The 13,233-nt window shown below is 40.3% G+C and overlaps 1 protein-coding gene and 1 long non-coding RNA gene across 6 annotated transcripts in view; one reads left to right on the top strand and one right to left on the bottom strand.

Moving 5' to 3' along the window:
* Nucleotides 1–13,233, bottom strand: part of LOC149914815 (uncharacterized) — a 114,673-nt gene that overhangs the window by 24,771 nt on the left and 76,669 nt on the right. For 2 of the 4 annotated variants that reach the window (XR_016460222.1, XR_016460221.1), the window contains exon 4: nt 2,078–2,274. This is a non-coding gene — a long non-coding RNA (uncharacterized LOC149914815). Of the gene's footprint in view, nt 1–1,871; nt 2,275–8,116; nt 8,182–13,233 lie in introns of those variants that run through there. The other 2 variants (XR_016460224.1, XR_016460220.1) reach the window with 2 other exon arrangements.
* UNC5D (unc-5 netrin receptor D) overlaps nt 1–13,233 on the top strand; it is a 93,103-nt gene that overhangs the window by 58,782 nt on the left and 21,088 nt on the right. Inside the window, exons 5-8 of one of the 2 annotated variants that reach the window (XM_090125789.1) lie at nt 6,637–6,817; nt 7,165–7,332; nt 8,285–8,449; nt 11,002–11,034. In XM_090125789.1, coding sequence (XP_089981915.1) covers nt 6,637–6,817; nt 7,165–7,332; nt 8,285–8,449; nt 11,002–11,034 — 547 coding nt within the window. The remainder of the gene's footprint in view (nt 1–6,636; nt 6,818–7,164; nt 7,333–8,284; nt 8,450–11,001; nt 11,035–13,233) is intronic. The other variant, XM_090125790.1, reaches the window with a different exon arrangement.

Raw genomic sequence — 13,233 nt, 5'->3', positions numbered from 1 at the left:
TGTCCCAGTGCATCACCACCCTCTGAATGAAAAACTTCCTCCCAATATCCAACCTAAACCTCCCCTGTCTCAGTTTAAAACTGTTCCCCCTTGTCCTATCACTATCCAGCCTTATAAACAGCCATTCCCCCTCCTGCATTGCCTCCCACTGATGTTTTATTTACCTACATCTACAAAGATGTGACATCTCACGTGGAAAACTGGGACTTATGTGGCATCTCTTGCTCAGGGAGTGGATGGCTGTGAAAGGAAGAGCAGGGAAGGGGAGCCTCCCTGGGAAGGAGGGCATCTCCCAGACCTTCCCTTCTTATGCTTACAGAAGCAGGTAAGAGGTGTAGCTACAAGAACTTGTCTTAGAATTTAGACAGAATGCTGTTGTGGGTACAGCTTGCATGAAGTACAACAGACTGTACTTGCAATTTTCAGTCCACTCACATTAATGCCCATTTTAGTAAATTGCACTCAAAATCATAGCAAGAGCAGCTGGTTTATTGTCATTTGTGACTAGTGCTGTAATTGGAAGGGGGAGGTGAGCAGGGGGAAATGTGAGATGCCTTTGGAGTGGAATATTTCCATATCTGCTGCATTTCAGTGCAGATTCAAAAATGATCTACCAGAATGTGTCTTGTGATGAAGTGTAACCCATGTGCACAGAGTGTTTTCACTGCCTCTGATGCTCTTCCTTCCTATTTTTGTGACTTCTATGCAACTGAGTTTTCCTTTTACATCAAAGGAAGCTCTTCCCCTCTAAAATCAGGAGCTCCCAAATATTTTGATCCATCTTCCACAAGCACAGGAGATGTGTGTGTACCCCGATGATCAGTTCTTGCAGTTCATCCCCGTGCTCCTGTCTAAATCTTCATCTAATTGTGTATTTCCAAGCATTTCTATTTCCTGAATCTCATCACTAACACACGTGCTGAATGCAGTCCTAATGCAATCACGTTTTCCCTTTGTTATGTATAGATGCATGTAGTTACAGTGCAGCTGGAGTAACTTTGATATCTATCACAATGAGATCAAAGGAAAGCAGAACAACACAGTGACTGTATGACGTTGTGTGCTACTGTAGTCAGAACATTATGCTGTTTCAGAGGTGAAAAGATTGTTAGGAGGCTGAAACATTCAACCTATCCAGCCAAGCTGCTATGAGAAAATTCCCCCTGGCAGGTATCTAAATGGTTTACGACTTCAGAGTAGCAGTTGCATTTGTTATTGCACTTTCTAGTAGTGTTTCCTTCTCACAAAACACCTTTTAATCTAAGCTAACAAGGATTCTCTCTATTCAGGTTCTGCTGGTGCAATATACCCGTGCTAGTCACTTCATCATCTGAAATGAGCATCACTGAAGTACTGTGGAACTGATATTGTATAACATCGCAGATTCCAGCAATTGTTTTACCTCTCTGAACGTATAGGTGTACATTTAACGTAGTAAGTTATTTGTGTTGCAGGTCTCCTTGGCTGTGTTCAGTGACACAGCATGAGTAGCATGTTTGTTAACTAACAGTTGTATTTCTTCATATAGAGAGAGTTGGTTTTTAGATACGTTTTTAGTGTGTAGAACAGGAAGGTTCACTAATGGATAAAAAGGGGTTTCTCTTAGGGATATCTCACAGTTACATTCTGGAAGTTGTATCTGAAGACTCCCACTTACAAGAGCAATTGGTAAAAGAAAAAAAAGCTTAGTGTCATTGTGAACACAACATCAGTGCTGTGGGCTCTTTGTTTCCTTCTGAGCATCCCACATCTCAGCACTGGAATGCACACTTTGTGCAGCACACTTGTAAAACAACATCTGTGGATTACTATATGCCCTTAGATTCTGTATTATCTAGAAAAAGAAAAGCTTTGGCTTTATTAGTGCTGATTCTTTTATTTTTAATCAGACAACCTACCGTTAGCAACAGTGAATTTAGCAATGTGTGTTTTTAACAAAGCTTTAAAATAGCATGCCTGAGTCAACCTGTTGCTCACCTTCATCTTTAGCATTACAAATGGAGAAGCACATACAAGCTGTTATCTTTCCCATTAGATTTCCACAATACATACGTGAAATTCATGTTTATCTTCTTACCTCTTTTCCCTCTCCTGGATTATTCACCAATATCAGTTTCTGGTTGAGGTTTTAAAGATGCTTGCTTCGTTGCAGATTGGACATGGTTCTGAATATGGGTTCCAGAAGAGAAGACAGCAATGCTGTCTGGCCTGCATGGGAGGACAGCCTCCCTGGATTTCATTTGCTGCTTGAGGCTTAAGCTCCCTGCAAGGCACCTGGAGCAAAACAAGCAGAAAGGAAATGCATTAGCAGCACGTTGCCCTTGAGGTTTTTTGCAACCACAGAGAGCATCTCTTCAAAGAGAAAGGTTCCTGTACCGTTGCCACATTGCCAACAAGACTGCAAGCTGATTTATGAGTTGGTCGGTGTGTCAGATTCATGTAACGAGATTATATATTCAATCTAATGAAGGAAAAATATGCTTACCAGAGCAGCATGACAGCGCTGTGATTAAATGATTCGGTAACAGTGTTCTCTCGGTGGATTAATTTAAAAACCTTCAGCAGGTAGTTGACCTGCTGCTGCCTGTGTGTTTCTGCAGGTAGGCCCCTTGCAAAGGAAGATCAATGCTTTTTGATTGTGTTGATAAAATAGTGTGTGGTCGTGAAGGTGGATGTGAATTGCTTGGATGCTGCAAATGGGTTTTTGTGGTTATTAATCTCCCACAATGAGATGGGAGGTTTCTCCTTTGTATCTGTTTGAGTATTAAGGTAGAAAGCAAAACAGAACTGTAACAAAAGATCTGTTGCCATCTTAGTGCATCACTATTAGAAAAACTGCCCCGTCCATTCTGCTGTAGTGCTGGGGAAGGTTTCCTAAGCTAGACTCTTGCATTGTAAAAATTTCATGCTAGATCAAGCTCAGTCTTGAAGGGAATGGATTTCACTCCCTTCCATAAAATGCTGTAGGTCACAATGAAAGCCATTTTTAGTAGACTTTTAAAGATTTGGGAATATGAGACCTAAATCGGTGATGAGGTAGAAAGGGTTTTTTCTAGGTACAGGCTTGAGCTGATCACTGTGGGAGGAATATTCACCCACACCAATGTTAGCCTAGTGCTGTAGTCTCCCCAGCTGTGCTCTGGATCAGCAGAGAAAAGTACTGGAAGTCTTCCAGGCTTTCCCTTCATCTTTGATGTGCAGGAGAACCTATTGGAAACCTTTTTTATTAAAAGAAACTTATTTGGAGAAAAGAATTCATCCTTACTTCTAACGCGTTATATTCTCCTGTCGAAGAAAAGCTGTAAACTGTCTGCACTCTAAAAAACATTTGTGCTGCCTTTAGTCAGGTGTTGACCTTTTCCCATCTTAAAATCATGAAGCATTTATCTAGCATACAGAAAGCAATTGATTCTCTCTTCAAGAGGAGCTGACATTCTAACTATATTATCTCTGATATATGTGTACTCAGGTTATTGACCACATGAGAAAGTCAGACGTTGTGTTTAAAGGGCAGGATAGTATAATCTACAGGCAGGAATGCTAAAGTCTTTTGTCTTCTGACCTATAAAATTATCGTGTGTGCCCGAAAATGTGAGTTGTATTGCTTCTTTTGGGTGTTAAATCTTTGTATTCCCAAGCAAGATGCTCTAGAAAGAATAGAAGATGCAGCAATGGGCAGCCAGTTGGCTCTAGGGGTGTTTCATTGCAGCAGCTGATGAAGAACCCTTAAGGCACCAAATCATGCCATGAGATGCTTCTCATCTACTGCCTTTTCTCCAAGGCTTAACTATTAAGTTGGGTATTAAAAACAACAACAAAAGTAATTTCTATTCATGTAAATAAGTACAGTGTAACGTTCTGCTCCCATAGAAGCCACAAAACCACAGCTGTAGCCCACTGATGGGCAGCTTTAAAGGAGTGAGCAACCTACAGTCCCAGATTCAGCTGTGATTCTAATCCCACCAATAGTTTCAGGGGTACCTGTGAGTCCCCAGAGCATTGGGTTTTGCTAGGTGGCAGCTGGAAAGATGTGTTTCCATAGTAGCTGTATGGATGTATCTGTAGATAAGGATGCTATAGATGCTTTATTTACGCATAGTGTAAATAAACAACCTGCAGCATCACCTGCAGCAAACCAAACGTTCCCATGATATGAAGCTGTCAGGCTTCTTTGTGCTGTCCACAGTGGGCAAGAAATGTGGATGAGTTGTGATCAGCTTAATTTTTGAAGAAGCAGAGAATGAAAAATTCACTGACTCCCATGGTAACCTACCTGGGATATGGTGTACTTAACTGATCTCATTTCTATAATACTGTAAGCTGATAATTGCTTTCTGTAATTAGAATAATTTATGATTATGCTAATTCATCTGTTACCACCCAAAATATACGTAGTAGCTGAATTAATCCATATCTGCCCCTCCGTTTCTTCTGTAGATCATTATGTGATTAGCCTTTGTTACTAATTGATGGCAGTATTTGAGTTCTGAGCAGATCTATTTCAGGTGGAAAAAATCAGATATGTTTTTACAAACTTCCTGCAATTATAGGCAGGCATTTTAAGTCTAGTTCAAGATATAAACTGTAAGGCCTCAAGACAGGCTAATGCTTAGAATGAAATGTATTTGGGAATGTTATGAGCTACTATATGACCTCCACTGGTGGAAAATTGAGTGAAATTAAATACAAATGGGTTCTAAGTCTGCAGTTCTGAGATGGCAGGTTGGTAGTTCAGCTCACGTACCTCATTTCAATACAGAGATGCAGTAACTTCCTTTGTTGCCTTTATTTTGCTTGATTATTTTGTTGGTTCTGCATGTGTTTGTGTGATGAAATTCTCCAATGGTTGCATCGCTACAAATTTCAACAACCTGCTGGCATTGTGAGGCCCTTAAAGTTATCAGATTTTCCTTTGAATTCATCTCTTGGTTTTCCATCTTTGAAAGCATTCATCTGCTGAGGTTGAAACACTCTTTTTCTCTTTGAGTGCTGGAATTAGAGATCCGTATTCATAGTGCCATCAGGCCTCCAGATAAGAAGCAAAAGGCAATGCATGCCCCTGTTTACAAATAGCTTTTGATGGCACATCTCTCAACACTTCCACGTTTACGTTCTGTCTGTTGAATGTTCTCCCTTCGCAGTGAACATCATTCTTTTAAATGCTTTGCATTAATATAAACGTTTTTCATCCACCCAGTGTTGCAGTCCTATATGCAGTAAAGAGAATGGATCAGGATGCATTCTCTCCTGGAAAAGCTTTATAAGAACACAGACCTAGAGACAGACGTCTTACATGCTTACTGGAAGCTTTGATGATAGTTTTCTGGTTTTGTTATGAATCTTGGCTAATTGCATGTTGAGAAAAGAGTATATTGAGCAAAAACTTGCTTTCTGCTTAAACTGTGTAATACATCCCTCTCAGCTTGACTCTTCTGACAGATGTGTAAAATAATCCCTTTATTCACACCCAGTGTCACTGTGTAAGGCAACAGTGCCACAAAGCCTAGCTCTTGTCAATGGAAGCCCCCAGCACAGATGTGGGAAGCAGTGGACCCAGCTACTAAATGGCTGATGCTACTGGAAGGGGAACCTGCTGTCTGGTATGAATTCTACTTGGCTTTGATGATCAGCTTTTGCTGATTTGCTTATAAATTGGACAATATACAAATTGCAGGCCATCTGCCCAGGACAGTGTGCTAATGAATGTCTGTAGCTAGCAAATCTATAAGCTCCTTACCACAAAGTTACAGGTCCTTCTGCAAGCTCCAAAATGAGGTTATTCATCTGAACTGAGATGAGAAGGGTGTCTGACTTCAGGATACGGCCATACCTTCCTCAGGTCTGGGATAGCTATGAAAGTGAGTCATATTTGTTGAGTCTTCCAATAGATTCTGCTTCTAGTTTTAATTTTTCAGCTCTGTTACAACAGCTTGTCTTGCCTTAAATATTTGATTTAAATGTTTCAAGTAGAGCAATGCCTTGTGGATGGTTCTGGGTCTGCTCAGAAATATGCTGGTTAGTGAACTGGAGGTATACTGAAGTATATTGCACACAGTGCTTTGAAAACAAATACTAATGTTCTAGTTTAGAAGTGTTTATTTGAGGGTCTTTGTGAACTTTAATTGTGAATTATTTGAATTGTGAATGTCATTGCTTAGATTAATATCAAACTCACGTAGTATGAAATTTAATGATCGTTGTTGTCCAGTGGTTTGAGCATACGAAGTACTGTGTCCTGCAAGGTTACTGTGATGAACTGCTCTCTCTTTTTTCCGCCATCCTCTTCTTCCTCATCTTTCCTTCCTTTTTTCCAAGTAGAACAAACATAATATCTCTATAATCCACATCCTTACAAGTCTAAACCAACTCTTTGCCAGTTTCTCTTTGCTCTTTATTTGTTATTTCAGTATTTCAATTGGTGTGTCTTTGCTAATTAGCTCCAGGCTCTTCAGATAAGGTCTGTTTTTTTCCTTGACTTTGTGAATGCCTGCCTTGTTGGGAATCTCATCCTACCTTACTTCTATTCCACTCTTTATAAAGATTGAAGCATCGTTTATTAATGAAGTCACTGAAAGATAACTTTGTGAACTTCCTGCTTCCATCTCTTCATACGTCACCTTGTTTTCTCCTTTCCAGGTGGAATGGCTGAAGAATGAGGAGCCCATAGATTCCAACCTGGATGAGAACATCGACACCAGAGCAGACCACAACCTGATCATCCGACAGGCTCGTCTGTCCGACTCTGGGAACTATACCTGCATGGCTGCCAACATCGTTGCCAAGAGGAGGAGCATGTCTGCGACAGTCGTGGTTTATGGTTGGTGGAAATGTGATAATTATATATTGATAATTATGGAAAAGCTTAGAAGTCCATGCTTTTACTGCCTGAAGTCGTAACACACAAGTGGTTCTAAATCAAATGGCTGACCTCACTCCTGTTACATTTATTTCTGCTGAGGTCGTGGCTGTTTTTACAATGGTTGGAATTACGAGTTTCCTGTTAGTGATGAAAGGTTCCCAGAAGTTCTGTCAATACTAAGAGTCCTCATCCCAGATACCAATAGGCTAATTCTGCTAACGAAAGAAGCGATCAGATGAGCAGATTTATCGTTTCATATCACTTAGAGCACCTTTCAGCACCTCAAGCACAGTTCTGTATTGCAGTTAATGGAGGCTGGTCGTCGTGGACCGAGTGGTCCAACTGCAACGCGCGATGCGGTCGGGGCTGGCAGAAGCGATCGCGGACCTGCACCAACCCTGCCCCGCTCAACGGAGGGGCGTTCTGCGAAGGAATGTCCGTGCAAAAGATCACCTGCACTTCTCTTTGCCCTGGTGAGATATGCACAGTCCTAGAAGGAATTGCTTTTAAATGGCACTCTTCAGGTAGACCTTTTGCTTTCGGAAATGCCCGGTTGATAGATGTCTTTTTACAAGCCTACTGAGGTTAAAAAGAGCAAACCAAACCAAAAAAAGCCACTTGCATCTGTTGCAAGTGAACAAAGCTGCCCTTACCTCATTTTGGAATCTCTGCTTCGCAAGTATTGCTAAGGAAATTCAGCAATACTACGCAATAGTAGCATTCAAGTTCGGAGACCTTGTTTGCCTGGGGTCACAGCACAACCCCTTTGGCAATCTCTCTTCTAGCTTTTATGAGTTTTTGATACAACATGTTTTGAACTGGCATTTAAAAAAATTAACATTTTCTATACTTGTCTCTGCGTTGATCTAATTTTTTCTTCAGTCTTATGCATGAGAAAAAATGGAGACTTTGGAATCCCTGCTCATTTGGGACAGGGTCAGACACAGCTACGTATCAATCAGCAAAGCACCATTCTGATCTATCATGTTGCACAGGGCATTAGCCAGAGATCTGCAAGGCCAGCTGTGCTTTTTGTGTCAATGTCAGCATCGTTTCTCTGGTAGGTTAATGTGTGGCCTCTTTGCATCAGCCTGTTTTAAGGCAGAATTGGCACTGAAGCATTAGAAGCTAATAGGTAGGTGGCACCAGAAATGTTTCCTCCTGCAGTTTTAATTGACTACGTTTGCAGAGTTTTGCACACTGGTGCTGTTCTTAAAGCTTCTACATTGTACATTCAAGGCAGCATTAAAATTTTACCTTCACATCTGATGCTGTACGACTCTTGAGAAATAAATACAGCCTTGCGTTCTACTTGGTGCAACCTGAGGGGAGATATAAAACATGTTTTCTTTGTAGGAACTTGGAACTACATCAGTATGGTAAGCAATGACAACGTTTGCTTCTTTTTTCCCCTTCTCCTTTCAGTGGATGGAAACTGGGAGGTGTGGAGTGAATGGTCTGTGTGCAGCCCAGAATGTGAGCATTTGAGGGTTCGGGAATGTATTGCACCAGCTCCACGAAATGGAGGAAAATACTGCGAGGGCCTGAGCCAAGAATCAGAGAATTGCACCGAAGGGCTTTGCATTCAAGGTAGGTAAGAGTTTGCATTGTATCTGCCCAACACAGTGCAATCCAGGTACTGCGGTGGATCTGCCTCACATCTGTGTCAGCAAAGCTCCTGTGGGTGGTTTTGCTGGTTTTTTTTTGTAGCGTGTGCTTTACCTATTCATTATCAGATGACTGAAAATGCAAGTAAAGGTTTTCTGCGATGTGTAATTATGACCATCTGCTACAACATATTTCATAGAAAGTGCTACTGAGCTTCTTAGTTTATAATGCAAGTGAACTGGCAAAGCACTCACGTGAATACGCTTGGTGGAAGAGCTGTTTTGGGTCAGAGTTCATTTCCAATTTCTTGCAAGCAATAAACAAAGGCAAACCTACTTCATGGCCAGTTCCCTGGGACAGGATTTGCCCTTCTGAAGTGTCTGGAAAGCATCTCCTTACTAAAAGGAGATCCCATTTAGGTCATGCTTCCTTAATGACCCTGCAAGGTGGCGAAGACCACCTGTCCTACTTTGGGGGTGATATCCTTGCACGCTGTGTGGTTACGTGTCAGTTCTGCATTCCTGTGCTACGCTGTGCTTATTCTTTGGGGGCGAAGGAACAAATACAGTATTATGCTCATTCTCTAACCTGAAAGGAGCATATGGCCTGGGGAAAAAACCATGCCTGTTAAGCACCAAGATGATGATTTACGTTTTCCCTGAGTTAGCAGGCTTCATTCCATGGCAGCAGTCACTGAAACTCCCCAAGTCCTTGTAGCATGGTTTGTTTCAGATACAGACTGGGCCTCTGGGCACTGCTGTGGTTACAGGCTTTTTCTGGCAGCTTCTCCAGCTCAATCTCTCTGCTTCTGAGCTCATCCAGGCCCCTCTGTCAGTCTCTGTGGCATTGAGTTATCACTTCAGTATCAGCTCCAGTTGCTCTCTGATGTTACAGAAGTGCAGTGGGTCAGTGCCATGCTAGGCAGCTCTCTTTCAAGGACTAGCTCTTCAATTTAATGCCGATTCCAGGAGTGAATTTTCAGGAAGTATTTTAGGACAAAACTCTTTGAAGCTTTTAGCATGAAGAAAGGTTTCAAGTAGTGGTCAGATCTCTATCCGTGTTACTGCAGGTAGAGGAAAAAGGACAGAGTGCTTGGAGTTCCACTCACAGTGGCACCAATCCACAGTAATTTGGTGTTGAGAGCCTTCTCAGTATTTACACACAACAGACTTTCAATGGGACTTGAGCAGCATAAGAGGAATCCAAAGCCCCGTGACACAGAAGCTGTTGCTCCTCCTTTTGCTGGGCAACAGAAGAGAGAATGTGCTGGCTCTGAAATTTCCATGTGCATTCAATTAGGTTGAAGTATTAAATGTCTGATTTCTTTCATCTTAGAGCATGATATGCCATTCCTCCTTTATGGGTCGTGCTGTATACGTATACTGGTGTCAAATTATTTTTAGGAGCATAATTGCTTTCTCAGCTAATAGGAATTGATGCAATTACCCTATTTTTTGAATTCTTTTTCCCTGCTCATCTTCTGATATGTTCCTTTTCCTTCTCTGCTTTTCATCCCACTGGGAATTGCGAAGGAAATGCAGTGCAGAGCTTCAGATAACTAATCTCTTGGAGGTTATTTATCAGGCACAACTTGTTAACTTTGTTCCTTTCATGAGGCAAAAATAGAAATGAAACATTCCTCTGGTTAACGAGGAGGAACTCTAATGAAAGTAAAGGGAAGAACATAAGATGCTGGAGATACGTGGCCCTGCTCTGAACAAGCAGGAACAGTTCTAATCCCCAGTGTGAATTTTCTGACTTGGAGTCAATGAATGAAACAGCAATAAATCGGGGGCTGTACATGCTCAGGTTATCCCTTCTTCAGTCCCTGACCAGAGAAGTTGAGAGTAACAGGAAGAAGGCATCCTTTGAGTCCCAGGAATGTCACTTTTTCCCAATTTCTGCTTTGGTTTTTGATTGATTTTGACTGTGGATGGATCCAGATACCCCAGTCCACATTTTCCTAGTGTAAAACCCCAGCTTGATAAAGTTAATTTCACATCTGTAAATACATGCTTACATGTTCAAGTAGTGCATTGGTTCTGTATGGTATTTTTATACAAGTATACAGGTCAATAGTTTTGTGTATTTAATAGAGACATAAATATGAGTATATTGTATGTTTTGAGGGATAATTTTTTAAAAATGTCACCAACTTTTTAATATAACAAGCATACAAAGAAAAAATTCATAACTGAATTGTCAAGTGATCCACTTCCATGTACTGAACTTCCTTGCTGGATGCACTGTGCTCTAAATAAGAGCATCCAAAAAAAGCTAACAAATACTCGAATAACCAAGTGAGAAATGAGTGAAAAAGAACTTCCTGAAAGAGATTTAGAAAAAGCAGATGAAAGGGAAAAAAAAAAAAAAATGTGGACGATGTAAAATATTCATATTGTCAGCAAACACAGAGAAAATGTTTCATTTATAGAGCTAGACAGACGTGATATAGGAAATAGATATGCTCCATGTAAATTTATTAAGTGCAACTTTCTCTCTCTCTCTCTGTCTCTGTCTCTTTCTCTCTCTAGATAAAAAACCTCTTCATGAAATAAAATCCCAAAGTAAGTTATTTTCTTTCCTCTTGTAAATACGATTTTTCTCATCTTCTCTGCCATTCTGTTTTATTTGTTTAGAAACTGAATACAGCTGAAGGTTATATGAAAGGCTTTCATATCTACTGAAAGCATCTTTTTAGCGGCTTGGTGATCATAGCTTTTAGACTAAAAATAAAAGGAGTGACTGTTCTTCAGTAATTTTGTGTCTTGCTGAGCCCTGCATATCTTCACATCAATCTTTTGAGGACTTGTGATTAAGGGAAAACTAAAAAGGTAATATAGGAGTTTGGCTTTCTTGGTTCTAATCTGTCTCCACTACTTGCTCTGCCTTGGTCAGCTCACTCAATTTATCAACTGGTGAAGGGTGTTTATGTGCTTTACTACGTATCATTTGTATACTGCTTTTCAGGAGCTCCCATCCTGCATTGTTTCTCAGTTTTCCATTGTTTTCAGTGGAATTTTAGTTAAAATAAGAGTGGTACCTCTGGTTTGGATTGATTAATTGAAAGATTTCATTAAAAGAGAAGGCGCCCTTCCATCAAAGTCACAACCTCCATGAGGCCTATCCTCTTTTAAATCTGAGATGTTGCTTTTCTCTTATAAACCTTATACAACGTTCTGAGGCTTACTCACTGCTTGATTTTCAACAAAATTTCTTTGAATTTTGATTAATAAATAACTAGATTAATAAATACATTTTTTGTTGAATTCCTTTGAAGGACTTGGAACAAGAATCCATTTGTCCCGTGCATCCAATGTAGTGGATGCAATTGTTTATATCTTCTTTAAAGAGGGAGTCTTCTATGATGGATATGAATTGTGTGTTTGTCATGGAGATCCCACTGTGGGATTTCATGGGAGGTGGTGCATCCCATGTTTTGTGTTCCTGGAACTGCCTCCTGCTGGGTCACACCAACAGATCTGTGTGAGACTGAATGCAAGTGATGCATTTTTGTATATCTGTACCGTTCCCACTTAATTAGAGAGTCTTGAAAGAGCATTAGTTAAATTGCTTTAATTTCTGATTTATTAAAAAAAAAAAACAACAACAACAACAAAAACCCACCTTAATGGCATTGATTTTAGCACGTAAGGTTCCTTGGAGAATTAAATGGTTTCTTTAGCTGGGAGGTTAGAAACATGTCGTACAGCTTGCTGCTATTCAGTGAAACAGGAACTTCATTTAAGACTGCATGAATCATCGCTGATGCAAAATCAAAGTCAATTATGAAGATAATTGAGAAACAACCTGTTCTACTAACTAGCCTTTACATTATGCTCTGACTTTTGGTCCTTACTCTCAAGGACTAGCTGTGTGAAGCAGTGGATTTCAAGTTGCTAAGGGGCATCAAAAGTAAGAGAGAGGTGGAAAATAAGGGAGGATGGGAAGCAGAATCTTTCCAATCTCCTAGCAAACTCTAATGGGAGACTGGGGGAAATACATGCCTTGCATATCTCCTGGAAAGCACTTATTGTAAATGAGATAATTTAATCAATTACATTTCCTAATGTACTAAACCAAATGTTTCATTTTCTGCTCTTGCACATCTTAAATTATCTTCAGGTGCTGTAGGAAACTTAATCATAGTTAATAGAAACTTCATTACCATCAAATGTGCTTTCAATAAATGTTGTGTAACAGTGTCAGAAGGTGGAGTGAAATATAGGCTACAATTACCACAAACATGTGTCCTGTAACTGAAATGTATAAAAGTTGGAGCCCTTTGCAGCAGGGAAGATGCAATTCTTAACCCATCGTTGGCCAACTGTTCCCATTTGCTTCTTTGTTGGAGACAAATAGCACTCTTTCCCTTGACTTGTTTGTATACCAGTCTACAAAAATGAAGTTGGTGATGGAGTATCACAGTTAATTCTCCTGTAACAACAAAATAGACTGGAAATAGTAAATTGGAAGGATGGAAACGTGAATAATTTCTGTACTTTCTATACGTGCTAAAGAATGAAACGGAGGTACAGCAGTATGTGATTCAAGTGTTGGATTGGGATTCAAGTATTCTTGGTTGGAGGTATTTCCAAGGTCTTCCTTTGTGCCCTGGTTTTCTTGTGTTTCTTATTTCAGATGGAAAATGTAGAATAGAGGCAACTCCCTGTGTTATTCTGATACGTTTCCATTGTCAGCTAAAAGCTTACTTTCTGGAAATAAAAATTGCAAAATGCTGCAGGAAAAAAAAAACAAAAACTTTT

Source organism: Phasianus colchicus, chromosome 27, assembly GCF_987193195.1.
Source record: "Phasianus colchicus chromosome 27, bPhaCol1.hap1.1, whole genome shotgun sequence".
NCBI classification, from domain to species: domain Eukaryota; kingdom Metazoa; phylum Chordata; class Aves; order Galliformes; family Phasianidae; genus Phasianus; species Phasianus colchicus.
Note: the sequence above shows the minus strand (reverse complement) of the source record. Positions and strands in the feature narration are given on the sequence as shown.